The sequence below is a fragment of the Sipha flava genome, unplaced genomic scaffold (genome assembly GCF_003268045.1).
Source record: "Sipha flava isolate LNK unplaced genomic scaffold, YSA_version1 0_pilon_pilon, whole genome shotgun sequence".
Taxonomy (NCBI): domain Eukaryota; kingdom Metazoa; phylum Arthropoda; class Insecta; order Hemiptera; family Aphididae; genus Sipha; species Sipha flava.
The window spans coordinates 5,839,214-5,864,429 of record NW_020271713.1 but is presented as its reverse complement, the minus strand read 5'-3'; the positions used below and the strand labels follow the sequence as shown (position 1 = coordinate 5,864,429).

Below are 25,216 nucleotides of genomic sequence, written 5' to 3'. Positions count from 1 at the left end.
GAAATAAAAAATATTGTCCAACTGTCCGCGATGGTTTTTGAGATAACGCAAAGAAACGGAAAATAGTATTAAACAAAATAAATGGCACGCGAGATCGGTTTTTTGTGCAATTATACAATCATGGTTACGAAGGATATATAAATTAATTCAAATTTAATGAAATTAGCTTCACGGTGGCCCAACTCCCGAATTCGGGTTTTTTTCTTAGTTTTTGTACACGCAATAGCCAATTAGTACATTACACGTATCGATAGTGTGGATCATACTTTTATAGTATGTACCTACATCGTTAGCACAAATACATAGTAATGTATTACATAATAAAGTAGAAAAGCGTTGATAAACCATGCAATTTTTTTTCCGAGTAAACGATATCATGTTTTACAAGTTCTAATATTATTTCGAAATAATTTCAATTAGGTGAATTCACTATTTCTTCAATACCCATTTTGTTTTCAGAAACTATAGTGACATGTTACGAAAAACAGAATTCGATTGAATTGAAAAAAGTGCAATATGCTTTTGATGTTTTTCACTTACCTGACGATTAAAAAAAAAAAAAATGATAATTTATCATTTTTCTGTAAAATTTGACACATTACATTTTAAAAGCTATAAATTTATTCATATTATACTCGGACATATAGTGTGTACAACGTAATATGAAAAAAAAAAATTCATACTCTTATTGATTTTGTAGACTGAAGTGTACAAAAAAGTATAAACGTTTATAAAATGAAAACAAACACAAAAAGATAGTTTCTTTTCTTATACGATCATATAAATATTATAATAAAACAAATAAGTTCTATATACTTGGATGAGTAAGTCAGAATAAAGTGTTTCAAATTCAGCTATTCCATCACCTCAAACATGCAACAAAAATACCATAATTTAAATTGTATAAAATTAACTTTATCAATAAATTGTTGTGGTATCTATTTTCGTTGGTTGTAGTTTTCAACAGGAAGCATTTGATGTGTGCAGGGATGTATACAACATTTTTAATCTTTATTTATTTATTTATCATTTTATTCGTGTAATCGTAGTTAAAATATTATATCCTGTTACATTAACTTAATAAATTTAATGAACTTTATGTACATCAATCCATTTGTGTGATTTTTATAAATCACGAAATGTTACACGAATTTTCATGCAACTTACCTAATGATTAATTTATTGGTGCATGTAGACCCGATGCATACCGATTGTAGGAAATTAATTGTATGGACATTTTGATATTTTATATTTTGTGTAGTATTATGTATAGTTAAACGATATTTTACACAAGTTTGTTTTTATTTTTATTTAGTTGTCATCGTAATATCTGCAATACAAAATATTATTATAATATTATAAAATGTTTGTAGTATAAAATTCCTACACAATCATATATACGATGTTATATTTTTTCAAACATTAATCGTTCCAGTGAGAAACCCAATATTATTAACATCTTAAGCCGTACACAACCTTTGTATATTACTGTTGACAATAAAATGTGGGTTAGCCAACAAATAATATTGAACGTAATAAGAAATAATGGGCGAAAATGCATTTAAGTATTGAATTTATGTTTTATGATATCTTGATAATAAATGCAGTATGGTATATCAATAACGAAATAAAAATGAAACTATTATAAATATGATAACACACTGCGTTCGATTTATTAGTTTTGAACTTTATATGTACACATTACTGAAATATAAACGACACATACAATTGTCTGGTTGCATTAAAGTTTGTTATCAACATCCACGTGCGTAATATTTTTCAAGAGCCCACCACGAAATATCAAGATTAAAATGTTGAAAACGAAGAGCCGTATGATATCACAATATTATTACACTATTTTATAAATTTATTGGCGTAAATGTAAAAAATAAAATAAACGTTTTACACATTTTACAAATAAGTAATTCTAAAATTGAAATCCTTAACATTAATACGGGTAAGTAGTATAATATATTTATTATATTATTTATTATTATTATATTATATTTATTAGTAGTATTATATACTTCGATAATATATTTTTATGCATCAGTATTTTCAAAAAATATTCTGTCTAGGACTATGTGTATAAATTGAAAATGATATTATGTTACCGTTAAAGAAAAATGTCTTGGAAAAACGCTGTATAATAATTTAACTAGCAAAAATGGTTTTTCTAAAACACATAAAATGGAAAATTAATTTACAAAATAAACGTTTAAATAATCATCCTATATGTACTTGAGTGGATTCACATTTTGGATTAAAATTAAAGAATACTAACGTTCAGTTTTTAATTTTGAGCTATGCTATATAATAATTTATTGCGAATGTTGGTTTCCTTTTTAAAATTCATTAAAGTACAGCGTTATCGATTTTCATTTTTTATGTCAATGTTTTATTGTTGATCTATTAAATAATGAATTACAGCCGGACGGTGTAATAGATGTTGTTCTAAGTTCTTAAAATAAAATAAATATAATATAAATGTATTGAAAAGTATGTTTCATAACTTATTACACTACGATTTTCTGACATTATAATCTTAAGATACTCGCGTAACTCAAACATTCTACACAAATATTTACCGACAGAATTTTAGTATTTTTGCTCCGATTAATAGAATGCTAACTACAAATAATTCCTTAAATCACTTTGATTTTTTTAAATAATAGCCCAAACAGATTAAAACCTTTATTTTATTCATATATAATTTACTTTTATTCATGTCATTAACATAATTAATCATATATTTTATTTAATAACTTTAGCTATTAAGCATTTGTTGTATTATCTGTACTGAGTTCACACAAAGACGTTTTTATCAATAAATATCGTTAGTATCGTATTTTTAGATTACTTATTTTTAATTTTTTTATACCCGTGATAATACTGTATGTATATTCAATATTATAATGAGATTTTCCACTGTTTTTGTTTTCACCGTTTATAAATGTTTTACCGCACATCGATTAGGGAAATATTTACTTTTCGTTGGACAAACTACATAACATTATTTCCTGTAGGCTTTGGGTCGACAATTGACCTATTCCCGAACGGTGATAACGTTATTTATCAGTGTCGCAACGTCGATGTTTTTTACACAACAATATAGAGTTATAGTTTTCTAATGTGAAACGCACGTGCTAAAATCCTTGTTGTGAAACGTTCGTTTAGATCGAGTGTAAAAAAAAAAAAAATCAACGACTATAGTATATTTCAATAATTCAATAATAAGTTCAACGATCTCTTGAACTAATCTAAAGAGACCCTGCGTTATGATGGGTTTTATGTTGGTTCGCTGCGAAAATTGATGGCGCGACTGCGGAGGCGTCGTCGGATCAAGTATTCAGTGTCGTCTTCGCAGTCGCAGATTCACTGCGTCACTCTGGTTTCTGTCGGGCAGTGCATTCTGTGGAATGCAATACTTTCAAGAGCAATAATCGAGCAGTGATAAGGCTCGCCAACCGTAATGAATTATAATTCATAATCTCGGCATTGCGCTGTATGCAACGTTAAACGAATCGGCACGACGAAAAAGAGCACATTAAATGGTTTACGAGCAAGCCAGACTTCCTGGTCCCTATGCGTAATCAATTTACCACGGGTCCAAGAAGAACATTTTACGTCCATAACCAAAAGTCCGTGCTGCGTTACACCGCTTGATCGGAACCAGAAATGCGTTAACATTACGTGTATTCGCGGTATATAACCGCTAGAAGTCTACACGACCGTGCCAAACACGTCGTACCAAATTGAACAATATAAAACGAGTAACGAATTGCATCTGTCGGTATTTGCAGTAGCTGTACAACAATAAAGTAACAATCTAATGCGGAGATGGACTCAACGCGCAAAATTTTGAAACCCTCTTATATTAATATTGGAAACAGATTTACAACGTCGGACATCAAGGCAACTGTGCTTGAGAAATCTTGTGTAGTATGCGCGTTCGTCGTTCAGAATTTCAAAATTTTTTCTATAAATATTAAATACAGGAGCAGTGGAATTATTGTGATATGACACCTAAGTATTACGTCAATTCCACTTAGTGTATTTTATATGAAATCTGAATTTTTATATTTTTTATTCACTTCGTCAAACATATTTAAATCACAAAATTCAAGCTTATAAATTACATGGATTGTGTTTATCTGTCTGTGAAGTTGTACACACCCATTTCAACCATATGATGTAATAATTTATTATTCAATCAAACGTACTTGTAATAAAAATATAAATCTTGGTAGTAATATTTAGTAAATATGTTACTGAGCTGCAGAATAAAAACGAAAAACGCAATAACAAAAATATAATTGCAATAATAGTACAAATTTAATTATTCAATTATATAATATTTTATTCGATCTTATAAAGTTATAAGTAATAAAGATATTTTAAAATAAACAATAAGAGTTGTTTATTTTGTATTAAATTAGTAATTGATAATTATTACTTATTTAAATATATTAATTCTAATTTCAGTAAACATTATTATTACGATTTTATGTTCAAACACAAACGTTTACTTTTTAATTATTTATTATTTATTTAAGAACTTAAATTTAAAAAAAAAATCTATAAACAATATGATAAAATATTTTATTCTTAAAATAACTATTTTTTTTATTTTTTTTTTGTATTTAAATATCAAACAAAAAACATCAAGAAACCATTTACGTAGATATGATCTTTAATTGAAAACCAGAACTAACAATAAAATATGAGTGCTACGGGGTTTACACATATTAAAATAAACAGTTATTATTCCATAAATGCAACTTAAAAATCGGTGAAAATTTAATATCGAATATAGTAAAAAATAAAATTAAATAGTCGTATTAAATTGATAGTAAAAGAATAGTATGATAAATCGATGATCAAGAAAATAAGAATCAAATATTACAGATTCCACTATTATATATGATTAATTCGATTTGAACAATAACAGTCATCTCAAAGATCATCTAAATTATGGGTTAATATCGTTTCGTGAGATTGATATTGTATTACATAATTTAACTATATTTAAGAAGCAATTTCGAAAATATATTGGTTTTTATACGTATTACGTACAAAAATCAATTATATTATTAACGCCGCATTTAATCTCTTATAGATACATCCTAATGCATTTATGAATGTAGTGCTGCAAAATGTTCGTGAAACGAAATACGTCTGAAAAGAATCAAAAAACAATACTTCAAAATGTATTACGAGTAAGGTACTAACGCAAAAATCAGATTACGTATACAAAAAAAGATCCAATATTATGAAAATTTCAAACTTATCACACATTAACTTTATTTAAATTTACAATTCAATTTTTTTACGAATTATGCTATAGCGGATACGAGTTTATTATGTTTCCGCTAATTGTACTCATATTTTATAATAATTATAATAAATAAATATTATAATACATTTTTCGAAAAGAGCATTATATTTATATTTTATTATACTGATAACAATAATATAATATAAATAATTAAATATGCTTTTTTTTTGAAAATTATAATTTTTTTTATGCCCTTACGTCACATCACACATGACTGATTTTAAAATTATTTCATGAAAACTCTAGAAAAACTTTTTTCAAAGTATAAATGTATATGATCAAATACTAGTATTATTATTAGTTGATGCGAAATTATTTAGGAAATTGCTTAAGTGAAGAGTTGATAAATTTCAGTCAGGATGTTATTTCGATAAAAAAAAAATCAAATCAATTTACTTAACTATAAATAATAATATTATATTATAATATATGGACTACTAATTTTATTTATTTATTAAAATGAACCATAATAAATGACTGAGTGTATTATAGTCAGTGGTGAGAAGTTATGGAAAAAAATCACTCCTTTCCCGTCGCGACAAGATTAAACAAAATATTATCTATCAATTAATTTTCAAATTTTCTCCATCATCAAAATCGGATTACGAACGAACAGAACGGGAACTCATACGAATAATCGATTTATACATAAAGTTTACAGCGTTATTTCATTAATGTCGTATATACTAGGGCGGTCCTTATTTTTAACTTTCGAAATTCAAATTTGCTACCCCCTTCCATTTTTTTCATAAATATGGAAAAAATCTAGGTATAATTTAGTCATAATAACTCAAAACCCTTTAGGTGCCTCAAGAAGGAAGAAAAATGACCAAAGAGAATAGTTTTATGAATTTTCGAGTTTAAAATTTTAGCTTTTACCGTAAAAATACATACCAATTACATTTATGGTAGAACAAAAATGTTTCTAAAATTAATGTTCTTATATTTTTTTCTCAGAAACACATAATTTTTCATTAAAAAAAATTAAAAACAAAATATTTTAAGTGATTAGGAAAATAGGTTTTCGGCCTAATAAAGGGACCTAATAAAACCGTCTCAACACAACCGTTGATTCGCGATGTTAATCAAAACCAACTTTTGCAGCACCTTTTCCAATTTCTGAAATAACATTTTTATTGTGTTGCACTAAACAATTGTGTTTGCACAGTAACGAATCTCAACTTGCTCGTTTATACTCCTCTAAAGGGAAAAAGAACACATTAATAACCGCGATCGTCACACGAGACGAATCGGTTAACCGCGCGTTGTTGATTTCGCGCGACTTCGATCACATCGAAATAATAATGCGGTACATTTTGAACAGCAATTTGTTCGTACGAATAACACTAAGACAACGCTACAAGGTTTGGTTAGGTTAGTTATTTATTTATTTTAACTAACCTACAGCAGCGAAAAATAATTCGTTATCGATATATTTCTCGAACGTGCTCGGAACGTCTCCAACCTAAATATAAACGCCACTAATATAATATTGTACATACCCGAGCGATATAAATCGCAATCCCCATATATTCACCGCGCCGTCGGTGACGACTTGACGACATATGTCTTCCAAGGCCTTTTTCCCGCATACGCGGTTTTCTTACGGTTTCCGCACTGCACTAGTTGTGTACGAGTGCTTGCGCTAGTTGCGCAACATGGTCAGTTATATGGTTTGCGAAGTGTGTTGTCGAGTTATCATTGTAGTCGTACACAATTGTAGTAATGAATAAATATATAAAAAAAAAATACCATTAATACTTTTAAACAGACACCGCCAGCATTTCAACAGAAATGTACGAACCGTGTATGTGTGAACGGTATTGTACGGTATTAACACAATGCCAATGCCGTGACAGAACTTTATACCGCAGTGTTTTAAACCGTGTTTTATACCGCGTTTTAAACCTATGATGTCTACGTGATGGTCGTGCAACGATGTTCAAATATATGACGACGGGTGCACGACCGAAACGCGAAATAATCAACGATGACAGTTCACTATAGATAAGTAATATTGCAGGTACTTTGCGCGCTAACTACAAGTTATAATGGGTCTTTAATTAACCAACGACCATTGGACTTATCGGGCTGTTGCGATTGTTGATATCCGATTTCGCGCGCGGCGTACTCGGGGATAGACACGACCGGTTTATCGGAAAACGGAAAATCCAACCTGAATAATCGTCCGCAATGTATTATTAATACGACTTTTTCTGCGACGCGTTCACATCGTTGTTGTTCAGTACGATATTGTTTTGTGTCGGAGTTCTTTTATGTTTACGATTATTGTTTCTGCCGACGCGGTTACGATCGGCTACTCGCGCACGACGTTGTTTTCGGCAAAGTTTTCCCGTCCAACCTCGGAAACCTGTGTTTCGACCAAGCGAAATCGAATCCGACTCGACAGGTAGGTACGTTTGTACTATTGTTTTGCGATCGAAATCACATTTGACTCGTTTTCAAAAATGTATCAACGAACACGAACGGTGTCGTAATGTAACCTAGTTTCCGTCGGCGAAATGCACAATTAGTAACAACTGTGCATGTGTCGTTTTGTATCGGAACGTTTTTTGACAACGTGTTGGGATATCGCGTAAAACGAAAACCTTTTGGTCAGTTTCCTCCGCCCGCAATAAATCGTTTAGTCCATAATAAACGTGTGCTCATGATAGACCCTTTCGTGATTTGTGGTCTCTGAGAGGGAGAATGCAAAAACAGGTGGTCGTCGTCTCGCAGTGTTTGTGTTACTCGCCGACCGGACATGTGCACGACATGTTTTGTCGAATCCGGGAGATGCAGATCGTTTACAAAAAAATCGTCCCCTGCGTTGTACAATAATAAACGGTCCAGAGTGATGTTTTAAAAATTTCACGGTTGGACGAAAACGAAATTCAATCCGGCACGTACCATTTTGGTTTTGATTAGGAACACCTGTTCCTGTTTGATCCGCAGAAAGCGACGGAGCATGATAGGCTGTGCCACAATAACCGGGTGTGTTACGTGTGTCAAATACACAGGCCCATAACCCCAGCCTATAGTAGGGTTCAATGATAATATTTGAAAAATATGTTGAATGCAAGATAGTGAAACCATTTTGTAATAATAATTATTTTTAGAAATTGAACAATAATTGATTGATTTTGTTTTGTACGCATTATTGTATTTTGCGAGCAGTATAATCGAAATTCAAAATAGTTTGGTCACATTTAATTAAAGGTTACAGTTTTCCTACAGAGTACGGACTCGGGGGGGGGGGATATTGATTTTATTTACACGCGGCCTTAAGTTGCGGCACCGATGATAGGTACTTACTTTTAGGGTAATATTTTAAATCTTCAAAGATTATGTCACAGAGCGCTCCCTAATGTGACGACATTATGATATTTAGGTTCATTATTCTTTATTATATGATAAAGTTAGTTAACGGCATTACTCTAATCTCGAAATTCCCGATGGCTTTTAAAACCTAAACCAATCTTGAAATTCTCAATCATTTATAAAAACGTTATTATGAAATTAATTTTTAAAATAAATACATCTGCGGTAAGGTTAGTTTGATATTTACCGTTTAGTTTTAAATACACATAAATTACCGAAATAAACTTTGTAAATTTGTAATTTTTGAATAATGATAATATTAAATCACCTTTCTTAATCGTTTTGGTGTACTGTGCTAGTTTAAACTACTACATATATTTTTATTTTCTTAATAGTATAATATGCGTGTTTATAATTTAATTATCTCGTGGTTATTGTGGTTTTTTCTTTCGTTTTCACCGACAAAAATATTTTATTTTGAAACAATAACTCAAATTTGTATGATTGTACGAGATTTTATATTGATTATATGTTTATTTCAAAAATATATTTTAGTTCTATTAGCTATTCATGATATTCAGTTAAATTAATTACCATTAAAAATCTATTTTAACAAATATCCATTTTTTAAAGGAGCATGGTCTTGAAATGAAATTTAGCAGTTTTGTTTATTTTAATTTTTTTATTACTGGATACTTAAAAAAACAATTATTTGCTGCAATTTAAATTCCTAACGTTTATAAATAAATTTTAAATTATTAAAAATATAACTACTGGAATGGAACAGTATTCCAATTCAAAAATCTTATTATTTGAGAAGAAGCTCTAATTTATCGAATCTTTAAACCAAAAATATTTTATATTCTTTCTTTTATTCTTAATATTATTTGTGTAGTGTGTTACATGCACATATAGATTGTAATATTTGTAAATGCATTTAGAATGTAGAAAAAAAAAAAAATAAAAAACAGTTTTAAGTATTACTAAATAATAATTGATGAATATCGAAACGGTTTTAAAGTTGTGTATACGAGTAATTAGTCTAAATAGTTATTAAAAATAATTTATCGAGTAGGTTTTTTTTCGGTTGAAATTTATAAATCTACTTTCTTCTTTTTCGGGTAGCCGGCTATTAGGATCATCCCGTCAAACAACCAACCTTGTTTTTGTTTTGTTTAAATATGAATCTATTTCACTTGTTACAATCCATCTCGGAAATGATTATAACATCCCAGACTTTTGAGGTTCGAACGTAGTGGAAAAACATACGTACACGACCCGGTACACGGTTTCGCGTTTAAATCCGATCGCACGCGGACAATATTCACGCGGATTTTTCAGATTGAACGGCACCTTAGCAAGCCCGTTGTTGAGCCGTGTCGCGTGTGCGTCGTCGGGAGACAAAGGACACAAGGGAGTACAGAGTTAATTTCAACGCGCGTAGGAACGACGACACGCGGACGTGTAACGGAGAAAGGAAGCGTCGAACACTGTTCTTAACGGTGAATATGTAATGATATTTTAATACCGTGGACGTGATGTTGTGTATTTCGAACACGTATCCCCTTACAACTCACGGACACGCACGCCCACGCTCTCCGGACGACGAATAATCTTCTCTTACAACATAATATTATTCCTCTCGTGCAGCAACAATTCATGGGCGAATACAAGGACATCTTCGCGATCGACTAATTGTTGAGTCGCACAATACCGATATTACGTATCTTGAAAGATATTTTTTAGCATTATCAATACTAATTTAAATTCAATTACTATATATATATATATATATATATATATATCCTTTTATATATATATATAAAAGAACAGGCTTTTTTATGTACCCATTTTGTGACGACGCTATTTAACTTTATTCCAATTTTTTTTCACAGAATTGTTCCAAATAACTTCCTAAATGTCACCACGTCACCCGATTTTCAAAATTTTCATTTTAAAATGTTGAAATCGGTAAAAATAATTTTTACTCGTAATTTGTATATCTATATTCATATAATAATAACAATAGCAGTAAACCGATTACGGTTGCATGACTTGTGTAGGATTATAATATATACATAATTATAATTATATATATATAATATAATATATTTCCATATTATGGAAAACCGCGTTATTTTGATAACCACAAATAACCGAGCTGACTCAATAAACTCGTTAATAATTAGTGAACTTCAAGCACTAGAAATGGATTACTTTTCTATCGATAGTTATTAATAGTAAAGAATCGGTACATTTGCCTACTGAGTTTTTAAATTCACAAACACCATCTAGTATGCCTCTTCATAAAATATCACTGAAGTTGGGAGTTCCAATCATATTACTGAGAAATTTGAATTCTCCTAGATTATGTAATGGGACTAGGCTCCGTGTAATCTCTCTTATAAAAAATATAATTGAAACTGAAATTTTGAACGGATGTGCTAAGGGAAAAAAAAATATTTTTACCAAAAGTACTATTATACCCCAAAGATTTTTCAGTTAAGTTTAGAAGAGTTCAATTTCCAATAAAAGTCTGTTTTGCAATGACAATAAACAAAGCTCAAGGTCAGACTTTAACTTACTGTGGTGTATATTTGGAAAATAACTGTTTTTCACATGTTCCATTGTCTAGAGTTGGAAGACCTGACCATTTATACGTTTATGCACCACAAAATAAATCTCAAAATGTGGTATACCAAGAGGTTTTGACTTAAGCCATATTAGAATTGAGCAACTACGTAAAGAGTTATTTGTAAATATTATTATTTTTTTTGTTTTATTTATAATTCAGCAACTACTACTATTTAGCACCTGATAGCATTAAGTAAAATAAATTTTTTTCTTCTTTAAAACACAAAAATGTATGTTGATTTAAAAATTTAATTTTGAGAAAGCAAAAACTACACACGGGCGAAGCCGGGTAATTCAGCTAGTATATATATATATACTGTTAGAGTAGTATCAGAGCCGTAGGGAAACATTTCGGGGCAGTAATGGTATTTTTTCTTGACCTAAAAGTATGCTTACTAATGTTCATAGGTGTTATGTAAAAAGGAATATAACAAAACAAAACTCTAACTATATTTCAGTAAAAATACAAATGTTGTTTCATTGATTGATCAGTTTCTACTTTCACCAACAAATACATACCTACTTATTTAAATTAATAAAGTTGAATTTGTTACCAAGTATATATTTAATTACTTTCTCAATGGTTTGTTTAAAATATGTACTCTAAATAATTTGTACTAAAAAACAGTATTTAATTTACATAAATTAATTCAAACATTTTAGAAAATTGCCAACTGGCAACCGCATAATGTGAAGTATTCATACTGAACTAAAAATAAATTAAGTGGTATTTTTTAGCGTGTTGTGAAATCCATAATGCACACTTTGAATTATCTAAAAGTGTATTAATGTGTAAGCTTATTTGAAATATTTCTCTTGAAGAACTTGTCCTAAAATTCTGTCATATATTGAATAAAAACTAATAATTTATGCACATAACCGATCTGTAATTTTTGACGAGAAAAAATTGTCGACTGTTATGTTACATTGTTATGTTGGTGTTTATAAAACATAAAAAACAATTTATTTGATGCCATAAATAATAGTAAGTAACAGTGCTTAAATAACTATTATTATTAATTATACGTGATAAAATTAAAATAAACACGACAATATTATTATAACTTAGGCGCGGATCCAAGATAGTGGGCGAAAGGACGCCCTCAAAAGTTTTTTCATACATTTTTTTTTTTTTAATACCGCACTGAGGCTTTTTATTATAATGATCGATGATCTTTAATAATATATTTCAAAAGTGTACATAAATATTAATGATAATATTTTGATAAATATTGGGTTATCTCTCCCGATAGAGAATTATTTTATACATTTTTCATATATGGCAAAATAAAACTATTGAATTTTTTTTATTGGTCATTTAAGAATCCTAAACTTTTCGTCTACCAATAGAATAATATGAATAATTTGCATCGTACAGAATCGGTAATAATTTCTAGTACGCATAATTGTGTTGTATCTTGTATCAATCGATAATGTTGTATGGTGTAGTGTAATAAAAATAATATGCTATTTTATTCCTTTAATTGTTATACAATTTAACCATACGTATATCCTATTTGTATATAAATGGCTATGCACCTTCCTCCGTGAAAAATTTTGTGAATCCGCATCTGCTATAATTGCAATACTACGTTTTAATGTGTTCCTCGAGAAGTCCTTACGATATCGTCCTTTCCGGCGAGTTATACATTGGTATTTTGATTTACCGTTAAAATATTATATTATTGTGTCTGTTTTTTTAAAAGTAAAATAATCCTAGTTTAAATCCATAATAACTAAATTTGAATAATAGTCATTTTTTTAATTTTTTTTTTTTTCCATAATCCGTGCGAAACGACCGTTCGATCAACGAAGAAGAAGAACCGTTGACCTTTGTTTTTTTTTATTGCTATTAGTTATCAATCCAATCTCACACGTACATACGATAATCGTATTCATACATTCCTATTGCATGTTGTATGGACCACCGTGCTCGAACATACGTAGTATTATGTTTATTTCGGGCGCGCGCAAGCAACAATATTCGTTGCCGTGTGCTTCGGTTGGACAATGAATAACGATCGTTTCTCGATCGCGGATCAATAATACGTTCGATCGAGTATGGACTGTGTTATTATTATACTTACGTGCACGAGCGTGTCACATTAATAAATTAATTATTGAATACAATAATAATCTAATTGTATTAGGCGATCGCTCTCCCTAAATTACTTATCTACGCGTGTACCTACCGATCGTTTTAATTAAAATTAACGAACGAATTGCATTTCCCAGATAGCACCTAGCACTTGGTCTTATGTTGTACCTTATGGACAAGAGAAGAAATTAATAAATTGGCGATGGATTCGTCACGTACGTACGTGCATGTAGTCCGTGGCGGGATTGGAAATGATACCGAAGGGGACGGTAAACGGCGTACTCACGATGTGGAACGAGACGAGTGCCGAAGATTGTACCAATTTGTGTGTACGACGTGTATATTATACGGATACAGTCAATTCGGATAGGATCGATTGGTTTCGGGTTTCCGAGTAAATAAAAGATTGTAGAAAATAATTTACGAAATTCTCCACGCCAATTGCAGTGGGTGTATTTTGCCGTCGAACTTTTTGTCAAACTATTGTTTCGCCGTACCGGTTGATTTACCGCGTGTTATTGTTCGTCGAATAAATACCCAAACAGTATAGTGTCTCTAGACTTTTATATATAGGAGAGGGGGGTAGAACTTCGTATATGGTTTTACGGTGTATATCTATGTATTTTCCTGGTGCGGTTCAAACAATAAATTACCAAAAAAAAAGATCATGCCCTCTGAGCGACCTCTTGTACCCAACGCTATAGATATAGTAAACGTTGTTCGATCAGTCGTCTTCACCTTACGTAATTTGTTCTTTTGTAGTTGGAAAGTGTTTCGGAGTAGAATATAACTCTACCGCGGATGCAGAAATGTCTAACCAAGTTGAGCAGTTTGCGCTGGAACAGCGGTTCGAGTCCGGTTTGATTGTGACGGACGTAAAAAATAGCAACGTGAGTATTAATGCGTCGTAACGTTAAATTATTCTTTCAGACCCTTTGGAAACCGTATCATACTTTGATTGTTATTATTTGGTTTCATTTTCTACGTATAGACTTGCAAAAACCGAAAGAAACTAAATTTGACAAACGAGCTGGTCGGAGGCATAGCGCAGTTCAAACACATGCTGATCTCGCAGAGAAAAAATCAGAAAATCAAGTAAGAACAACACACATAAACAATAAAGTTTCTGCGAGTCATAGATTGAAAATCGTATTTAACGGTTTTCGAACGATATATTGTCACGTGTAAAATATGTAACATAAAGAATAATAATATTTCTCATTCATCGTTTACCAAAATATCTTAACTTAACGTTGCAATTCGAATCTTTGGAACAACGTAGAACCAGATTCAGATTTACGTATTTCATAATCAACGAGCTACTAATTGGGCATGTTGATTTTTTTTTTATATCGACTATTGTTCAGGTGCTCAGATGCGTTTACATTATAGTCCGAACGCGAACGAATGCGAGCGAATGCCACCGAACACATTCGTACGCGTTCGAGTTCGTTGATGATTCGGCCGTTTACTGTGTTCGGAACCATTCGCGGTAGTTCGGGCTTTTTCTCCACAATTCGCATTGAATTCATTTTGAAAACCAAAATGGTTTGAAATATTCATTTGTGGACACAAAGTTTCGAACACAACCGAATCAGAAATGACAGCCGAATATCTTTCGGACTGAACGAGTGTTTTTTTTTTTTTATTGTATCGCAATCCGAGCGAGCGTTACCGAACAAGAACGAATCGTTCGGAAAACCGTTTACAGTACTGTATTCGTTCGTTCGCGTTCGGACTATAATGTAAATGCAGCTTTCGACGCTTCATCAACTCGTACTAGATCTGATGATAACACATTTTATTCTTAATACCGAACCGCTTGTACTATGCCATTTTAACATTACACTGTCTTAAATATCTACACGTATACACTTGATCCATTCCGTTAAAAATCATTTTTTCTTCTTTTAAAAATCAATTTTTTCTTCGGTCCGGTTTTGCATACATTTTGGTGCTGTCGATTGCGTTTGTTACACCACTGTCATTCAATATGTTTTCGGAATTCAATCGTGTAAGCTTGTTAGGGATCGATTGTTGCGGACGAACCGTAAAGGTGCGATTATCCTATGTGAACCGGTGAACCGTTTGCAGCGATTCTCTGTAAGCAACAGCGTGTATTTTCCTACAATAGTTATGTGTGTTCCTCTTTCAAAATTTCTATAGATGAAAAGCGAAAGTTAATTTTAAATCTACTTCGTTTACAACAAGTAAATGAAAGTATAAACAATTATTAATAGGGTGGTGTTTAAAAAACCCAACAAGGCACACTAGATGTTTTTAACTAGGAAAAAGGAAGACGTCTTCAGTATTCTCATTTAAAAGCATTTGTGGAGAGATGAGAATAAGTTTAGGGAGTTTTTACATATTTTTCTGGAGAAAACGTCGTGAGATAAACTTGTGACGACCGTGGCGTTTTTAAAAAATATGAAAACCAGTGCACGCACTATATACAATAATATACACAGCCGCGCGCAGAGGCGTCCTCAAGAGGGGGCGAATGGAGCAGTCGCCCCCTCCATGACCCTTATTTTTTTTCTCAAAGTATTCATTATTTATATTAAAATATAACACTAGGAAAAAAAAATATTCAATGTGCCTTTAGATATTGATAGTATAATTAATCGCTTTGCTAAATCTAAACACAGAATCGATTTTATTCTTTGATTTGTACATTTTTTTTGTTTCTTTTTTACTATACATCTAAATTAGATGATCTAATCAATAAAAATAATATTTGTTTTGTGTGTTAATATTCATTAATTTACATTTAAATAATTTAATATGTACAAAAATATTTTAACACTGTGACTCTGTTAATTAAACTTTGTTTTTTGTATCTATAACTATGTCTATGTCAGATGCCTTAATGACATTAGATACCCCGATTTAAATCAGGTAAAACACCTAGTAATTGGTGTATTTTCATATATATAGGTAATGTATGTAGTTCGCCCCCCCCCTATAAAAGGGTCTAGGGACGCCACTGGCCGCGCGCCATAGCGACTGCCATAGGAATCGGTTCCGTCTACCAACAAGTTAGTACTATTGGGACGCGGTTGAAATCCGAATCGCGGCGCGTTTGCAGTTGCGTCCACGCGGAATCGCACCTTAAGAGGCGTCGACCGCCGACCGTGTTTCAGGTACTCGGCGCTACGGGATCGGTGCGACGCGGAGGACACGAAGGCCATGTTGCGCGTGGGCGTGAGGACATTGCAGGACGTGATCGTGCGCGAGAGGCACGTGCGTCGCGATTACGTGGCCAACGTGACCGGGCACGTGGACGGGCTGCGGCGGCTGGACCGGGCCAAGGCGGAGTATGCGGACGATCTGGAGCGGTTCGTGGCCGAGGAGGACAGAGTGATCGGCACGCTGCGGGCGGCCGCGGAGCGAATGCACGGCGCGTACGAGGCGCTCAGAGCCGATTTCTACGGGTCGTTTGGCGGCGGCTGTCCGGTGCCGGCCGCGCTGTCTCACGCCGTCGATCGGTTCGCGTCGCTGTGCCATCGGGTCGCTGTCGGGCACGCCGCGGACAGCACGATCAGCGCGCTCGCCGAAGCGATGCTCGACGACGTGCTCGCGTTACGGGACGGTGTGAGGCGCGCGTTCGCCGGGCCGCCGGTGGCCGACGACAAAGAGAACGACGACAAAGAGAACGACGACAAAGAGGACGACGACAAAGAGGACAACGACTGCGACGACCGATACGAGACGACGGCTCACGCGGTGGCGATGGTCTCGCGGAAACTACGCGAGGAGACCACCGCGGCGGACGTGGATAGCGCGAGCTCCCGCACCGATCGGTTCCTGGAGCTGTGGCGCGCCGTGGAGTCGATGCGCGCCAGCAACCGGTGCCTGGAACAAGCGGCCGACGCGCTGGACGGCCAGATGGCCGAGCTTCAGGCCAGCCTGTCGGACGCGGCCGCCGGGTACATGGCGCTGGACGCGAGCAAGTCGGACAAGAAGTGCAAGGCGGTTATACTTGACGACTTTTGCGCGGTCGCCGAGCAGATGACCGCACAGCAGATCAGGAACCTGGAATTCGGCCGGACACTCGCGGTCGACGAGCGGGACATCGAGCGACAGCTGGAAAGGATCGCGGAACTGAAAGTGAAAATCGCAAGGTGATCAAATAATAACTACATATATGTACATTGCAGTGTAGGCACTTTTATCACTCGTATTTACTGTGTTTCATTGGACTTGTGTGTGTTCTTTTTTCTCTTACTACTGTCCGGAAAATTCGTCCAGGTGGATTGCTCCGATCATCTCATTTGTGAGGGATTTCTGATATGAAACGTTTTTCAAACGGTACTTTAACGGAGGTAGACATCTTAAGAATTTCCCAATTGCTCGCTTAATTATCAATTGCGAAAAACTGACTGAGGCATCAATACTTGGGTCCAAGTGAAATGCATACAGTGCCGTATTCAACATATGGAGCACTCTTAATAATGATGGGCAACAAACATTTTTGTTATTAAACTTTGATACACTTACACTTTTTAGTAGAGTGCACAGGCGTTCTGGAATAAAAATTGTCCTCTATTCTAGTATTCTGAGTGTTCTGATACTGTGGGTGGTATATGAATAAACTAATATCATATTTTATCGAGTAAAAAAGTTCAAACGTATAGTTAAATTATTTTTGCGAACGCGTTGCATACGCGAAGAAAATAAATACCTAGTGTTCACACCAGTGATGGGAAATATTCAGATATTCGAATTCGAATAGGATTAGCGTAAGTAATTCGAATATTTGAATATTCGACCATTCGAATATCAGTATTCGATGCTAGTTTTAATGTTTGAATATTCGAATATCAAACTATTCGGACATTCGAATAATTCGATTATTCGAATATACATTACATCTCTAGTTCGAACACTTAACCGTTTTTGTTTTTACGTTACAGGAAAACGAATAAGAAGGAAAAGCTTCTCAAAGAGACCGCGAGTGTACAAAGTCAATTGGACACGTACAGGAATCGACACAAAGAATTGGAAACGAAGAAAACTTTTCTTGCGGAAAATTTGATTAGCATGAAACGTTCGCCTAGCAAACTAGCGGATCAGTCCGAACTACAGGACGTCGGGCTGAGAGCGAAACATTTGAAACAGCTCAAGATCCAGTATAAAAAATTGACTAATGTAAAGTCATTTTATATTTTATAATTTAAAACACCATACGTTAATGTTAAGTTGACGAGGTATTGACAAGAAAAAAAAATCTATATTTTTTACACTGTAAACGCGATTATAATTAGACACAGTAGTTGTGTACCACAGATTATATATTTGTCGGTCGCTATTGACTTGCGGTACCTACCCACATAGCATAGATATATTTATACAATATTTATTACATTTTTTAAAAAAAATTTTTGATAAATGTTCAATACCCATTGGATATACATTTTATAACATTGAGTTAAGTATTAGACATTTATAGAATTTTAAATTTTCATTAATTTTTAAATATTCGTTTTCGAATGTTTATGAATTCTTATTACAAGATTCAGGTTAAACATGAAGAATCAAATATATATATATAGAAATAATATGAATAAAGTTTTTATTTTAAATAATTAAATTCCGATCGTGTATAAATTTTGTTTCGATTGTTATAATTGACAAATGCAGTGTGAGCATGGGCGTCCCCAGACATTTTTCTAGGGGGGGGGGGCAAAATTAATTTAAAAAATAAATGAAATTTTTTTTATACATTTTATTTATAGTAAATTATTATATTTCGTCATTATTAAAATTATGAATTAAAACATTACAATTAGGTAGGTATTATTATTACAATTAAAACATTAAAAAATATTATTATACATCATTCTTTTTCATTAAATATAAATTTCAATCTCCGTGGACATTCTCTACCAAATTGTGTCAGTACATTTTCAATAAATTTTTCTTTATTTGAATTTAATTTTTCTCTATGAACACTCAACATGCATATTCCATTCAGTCTATCATCACCCATCGTTGATCGTAACCATGTTTTAACACGCCTTAATGTACTAAAAGAACGTTTTGCTGTACAGCTTGAAGCCGGAAGAGACAAAAATATTTCAAAAGCAACAGCTATATTTGGAAAAAACGTACAGTTACAATTTAACAAATCGATAAAATCAATATCTTGGCAGTCTTTATTTTGCCAAAAACCATACCAACTTTCCGCTTCAGCTTTTTAGAAACTAATTTATGATTTGGAATTTTACCAATTTCTGTGGAAATAACATTCCAGGGGGGGCAAATGCTCCGTCTTGCCCCCCCCCTGGGGACGCCCATGAGTGTGGGGGTAGCTTAAGAATTCGACCTCTTTAGAAATTTATACGTTGAACCGTGCGTTACATGCTTCTTCGCGATCAACAAACTCATTAATAAATATAATAGATATTTTTCTAACCTAGCTGTAGAATACGTTTTACAAATGATAAAAATTCCACGCGCAATTTTTATAGCCAAAGTTTAATTATACGTTCAATCGTGTTGAAATTAGAAAAATTTGAAATTGAACACAGTGTATTCGTTGCTTTAACATCGAATCATAAAAATGTTATCAACTCGTGTCATGCGTTCGAATCATTTGTCGAATCAAACCTTTCCATAGTGATTTTTAGAGTTATTTTAGCTTGTCTAAATTAATTTTTATGCGTATTGGCAACGCGGATCCATCTTTTAATTCTTAAGTTAAATTTGTAAACTTCTTTTTTGCCTTTTTTAGGTTTTTTTGTATTACCTATTTATCTTTTATCTTCACATTTTTACATTATACATTAACTATGTTAAATTGATATTCTGTACTTCTGAGCTGAGGCCCCAGTGGCGTAGTTATGATTTGGTTCTGGAGGGGGGTTATTTAATTAATTGGATAAACGTAAAAGGGGGGCCATGCCCCATACACGCCCCTAACAAGTATTTTATTTTTTTTAAACATAATCTATACACAGTTACATTAATAGAAAAATGTTAAAATGTTATCTATAATTCATAAAATAAAATCTAATTTCCTAGGTTTTTTTAGCTAACTCGTTTATTATCTCTGTGTCAATGTGTATGTTTTTGTGGACAGTCAGCATAATTAATCCATTCAATCGATCCTGTTTAATGACAAATAATGATTATTAATTAATTATTATGAAAATTTAATGACAATTGTTTTATGACAATGAATAAAAAGTTAATTATTTTTATTCTTACTTCAGACATGGTATTTCTTAAATATTTTTTTATTCTTTTAAGGGATGAAAACATCCGCTTAGGTGTGGTAGTGGATATAAGCAACGTACATACAATTTTGATTATTATAAATATACAGGGTATTAGGAAATATATTAGCATTACATTCAATAAGCCCTTTATATATTGTTGTATATGTCAATACATTAAACATTGAAAAAAATAAAAGGCTCTGGGAGGAATTTATCCCCATCAACCCCTCCCCCTCCCGTAATTACCCACTGTGTGGCCCGTATTGAAAACAAATAAATACCAACTTTCATTCTATTTGATATTAATACACCAAAACCTATTTTTTCGAGAGCAATAACTACGAATTTTTCATTTTTTTTTTTTTTTTTTATAACAATATTTTCAGTTTTATTTTAAATAAACGAAGATACTAAGTAAAAGCAAGTCTGTACCATTGCGGCAAAAGCTGATAAGTGACAAAAAGTCAATTTTGGGATTATAGATGACATATGTAGAATAAGGTTGAAATTATATTGTGTCAAAATATGATATCTGTAGTTCTATTATTATATCTGTTTTAAGCAAAAAACGAAAGTGATAACTGTTTAAATGTAGAAAATAAAATTGTTACAATACATGATATACTACATATCATCATCAAACACAAATAATAATTGTCCATCTATACAATTTATAGATACTTGTAATATGATGTTATAACAAAAAAGTTGATTGTTTTTATTTTATTTTTTGTTAATAATTAAAGGAATAAACTTATTTGAAAAAAAAAATACTAGCTGTCTATAAAACCTATTAGTCAAAACATATTATATGTTACTTTAGCAGACGAAAAAAATGACAAAATATATTATGTGCATTTTATTGTTCTTATCAGTCACAATTATTATAAGTAATACACTTATTATAAGTCTTAACATAACTTTCAAATTAGCAATAAATTATTATAAAAGTATTTCAGTGTATCAAGACTATTTATAAATAACCTTTATTTGATAAAATATCATTAAAAAATTATTTATGTTAAAAAATGTTTAAAAGGAAATCCAAATAAATTTTATAATGCCCGTCCTATAAAATTTAGTTTTGGTACTTATCAGCTTTTACCACAATGGTACAGAATATTATTTTTATATTAGATTAATATTTATTAGATTTTGAGCTTCATTAGAGAGCTTAAGTAAATTTTTTCCGGTACGTTACGTAGACTGGATATAACCGGATGAGAAGCAAAACATTTATAAAAGATCTTCATTATTATTAATAATAAAGATCTTTTACATTTAATTTATTATTGATTCTAGTATTCTTTTCTTATGTAATTTTATCTAGAAATCTTATAATCATTAATCCTACATTCCTGAGTTACCTTCGATTATTGATCTTGACTAAACATTTGTCGGTTTAAAAAGTATTTTTCAACGTAGTATTTCAAAAAATATCATAAATCATTTTTGGTTTATTTTCTTGGTTGCATAAAATAAAGATCATGTAGTTAATTAGGGAAAATTGGGGCAGATGAAATTATATATTATTTAAACCACATATCTGCTGTAAGTTCCATGCACTCAATAACTTGTTAAACTTGTTAATTTTTAGTTATAGTCTTTTATTTAAAATGAAACTAGGATTTATCAGTAGTTTTGCTTTGTTTTGAATTATATTGTTAAGCATTTTAAAATTATCTAATTTTAAGTAGGTACTTACCTAATTTTTTTAAAATTTTTTCGAAAAGTCTATTTAAAAATAATAAAAATATATTAATTAGAAAATTATTAATATATATTTTTATATTATATTAATAATATTAATTAGAACTTATTAATTATAATTATATGTATATTTACTCGCTATTAATATTCTCAGAAGTTTGGTGGTAATCGTGATTTTATGAATAAGTAGTGATTAAGTTTAAATGTATATAAATATGTACAGGGTGTTTCTGAAATGGGTGAGATCACTATAATACGTATTCACTGTGATGGCCCTAAGGAGATATGTTTGAATTTTTTTTTTCTATCTTCAAAATCTTCGTTCAAATTATTTTCAGAATATTACTTATCTTAAATGTAAAAATAAACATTCTAGTTGAAATAGTTTGCAAAATTCTTTTACGAATCGAGGCAACACACCGTTTATGCGATTTTTACGCTCGAGTCGCCTTAAGTAGATAACCGTGGTGAGTACGCATATACTAGTGACCTCATCAATTTCAAAAACGCCCTGTACAATATACGAGTATGTCATACAACACTTTCAGTGCGAAAAAAATCTGAAAAATTCAAAAAACGCAATTAATTTATGAATAAACACGGAAGACCTAATAATCTTGATGTTTTTTTTTTTTTATGGATTTGAACCGTCTTCGAACAATGTTGAAACGTGCCCGAGCAACGTAATAGTGCACACCAGAGATCAGCACGGGCCGGACTAACCCGACCCGGTCCGTACCCGGCCCGACCCACACCGGGCTTGGTCCGGGCCGGGCCATAATTTAAATATTACGGGTTGGGGGGGGGGTATAGGTGGGATCGTAATATTATTCATTGGGCCGGGTCGGTCGAACCAAAACTAATTAATTTAATTTGTAGCATTATTTATTTTATATCTATAAATAATTTTATATTTAAATTTTAATAAAATTTAGCATATTTTTTTTTTGTAATACATTCACTGCCTTTATGAAATATTTTTGTCTGCTAAGTCAATACCGAAAGGAAATACAGTTGATGTATTTTTTTATTTACAAACGGGCATGGTTGGGTTGGACTTTGAAAAAAAAATTACAAACGAGCCTGGTCGGACTAGACTTAAAAAAAATAAAATATGAATCGGGCCTAGACGATGACAATTTATAAGTTTAAGTTTTGGGCCGGATCGGGCCGAAAAAAAACGGCCCGTGCTGATCTCTAGTGCACACCGGCACCGTGCCGGGACGTTTTTTTTTTTTCGGAGCGTACTCGTCGTTCAATGCAAATGTAATCAGGTGCAATCCGTAGCACTGAACGCAACAGCCTGCTATCCTGCAGCGGATTGCGTTCTGTAATAGCACTGGTGACGTTTGGACCGGTAACGTGTGTGGTCCGCGATAAATTTTTGAACTTAAAGGTTAAAAAAACAGTTTAACAGTCAAAAGTTTCCGCTTGTTGTTTTATAAACCAGCAGACGCGTTCTCATACTTCTACCACAGCAGCAAACGTTCTGGCTTAGAATTTCGTAAGTGAATTCAACACGTACGATACATTTTTTCAACGATCACTTTGGACTGATAACGTACGCGAGGCATCTTTTTGTGCGTGAAAATTGTCAAAAAAAAAAAAATAATAATAATAAATCGTATTACTATCCCGTAAATGGGTGCTGGATAGTTGTAGGTAATGTCATGCTATTATTGGATACGCTTCGGGCGCGCCCATAAACCAAAGGCGAACATCCCAGACGGTAGCGGGAACTGTGATTGAACTTTTAATGGATTCGCGAAAGGATATTGGAGACATCTATTGTTTTTCTACGATGATATCATCATCGGATTAGATAGTACAATACATAAATAACATACTTTTTGGACGAAAAATGTACATTGTACGTAGGTATGTGTTACAATTACGGTATAATAATTGTTTTTAGTTAAAACAAGTAGAGAAAAAAACATTGATATCTATGAACAGTGGTGTAGCCAGGGGGTAGTTAACGGGTTATATATCCCCCCTCCCGAAATGTCTCTCTTATTTTGTAAGTTATACAATCGTTTTAGGACATAGTTATAATGTTACATCAAATAATTTTTAGTTTCAACCAACTAAGCGATACCAAATTTTATATTTTAACTTATGTTTAATGGACTTATTAAGATTAATTAGGAGAGATAATTGAAAATTTAACCCCCCATTTTTGAGTGAGTGAATATAAAAAAAAATCCTCACCCAAGTAATATTAACTAATGTGTTAACATTTTTCAGAAAAGAGATGCACTTAAATTAAAACTTCAAAAACAACAACAGGTGATCAAGCCCCCAGTCGGATAAATCAGTTAATCCTTAGCTTTTCTATAACACTGTTTTTATTTTATTTTTTACTATATTACTGTACTTATTTCAAAAATATTCTTGTATATTTAGGTGTAATTAACGGTTATTTTCAAGCGACAACAAAATGTGTTGAATTTACTTGAAATTTTTTATATTTTAACATTTATCTTTTTTTTTTATTTATTTACTTAAGAGTTTAATTTTTAATACATTTTCATATACATATATATAAATATTTAAATATTGTTATCCAAAATGTATTATATTTTTAATTAGTCAACTAGATTTTGTGATCACAAAAATGGTAGAGAAATAAAAATGATACATTGGTTAAAGCAATAAACATTTATTTTAGTTTGTTTCGATAATACTATTACATAAACATTCACTTTTTGTTCCATTGTTCATAAATTATTGATAGGTAATAATAATTATAATTAATGTATATATATATATACATATACTTATGATTATAAATTGTTTATAATAGTTTTTAAATTCGCATTATAGTCGATGCACAGTTTTAGTTCGGAGCAAACACAATGAATAACAATTTTTATTTTAAAATGTAATATT

At 32.0% G+C, this 25,216-nt stretch overlaps 1 protein-coding gene across 2 annotated transcripts; it reads left to right on the top strand.

The window, feature by feature from the left end:
* Positions 1-7,445: 7,445 nt before the first annotated feature.
* On the top strand, positions 7,446-24,760 carry LOC112694322. 2 transcript variants are annotated; one of them, XM_025569769.1, is made up of 6 exons: positions 7,446-7,752; positions 14,154-14,281; positions 14,383-14,486; positions 16,535-17,515; positions 18,308-18,542; positions 24,572-24,760. In XM_025569769.1, the coding sequence occupies exons 2-6, from the start codon at positions 14,201-14,203 to the stop codon at positions 24,635-24,637; spliced, it is 1,467 nt and encodes a 488-aa protein (XP_025425554.1). In that variant the 5' UTR covers positions 7,446-7,752; positions 14,154-14,200; the 3' UTR covers positions 24,638-24,760. The 2 variants fall into 2 exon arrangements, with proteins under 2 accessions (XP_025425554.1, XP_025425548.1); XM_025569763.1 differs by having other exon boundaries at positions 7,447-7,748.
* Positions 24,761-25,216: the final 456 nt, after the last annotated feature.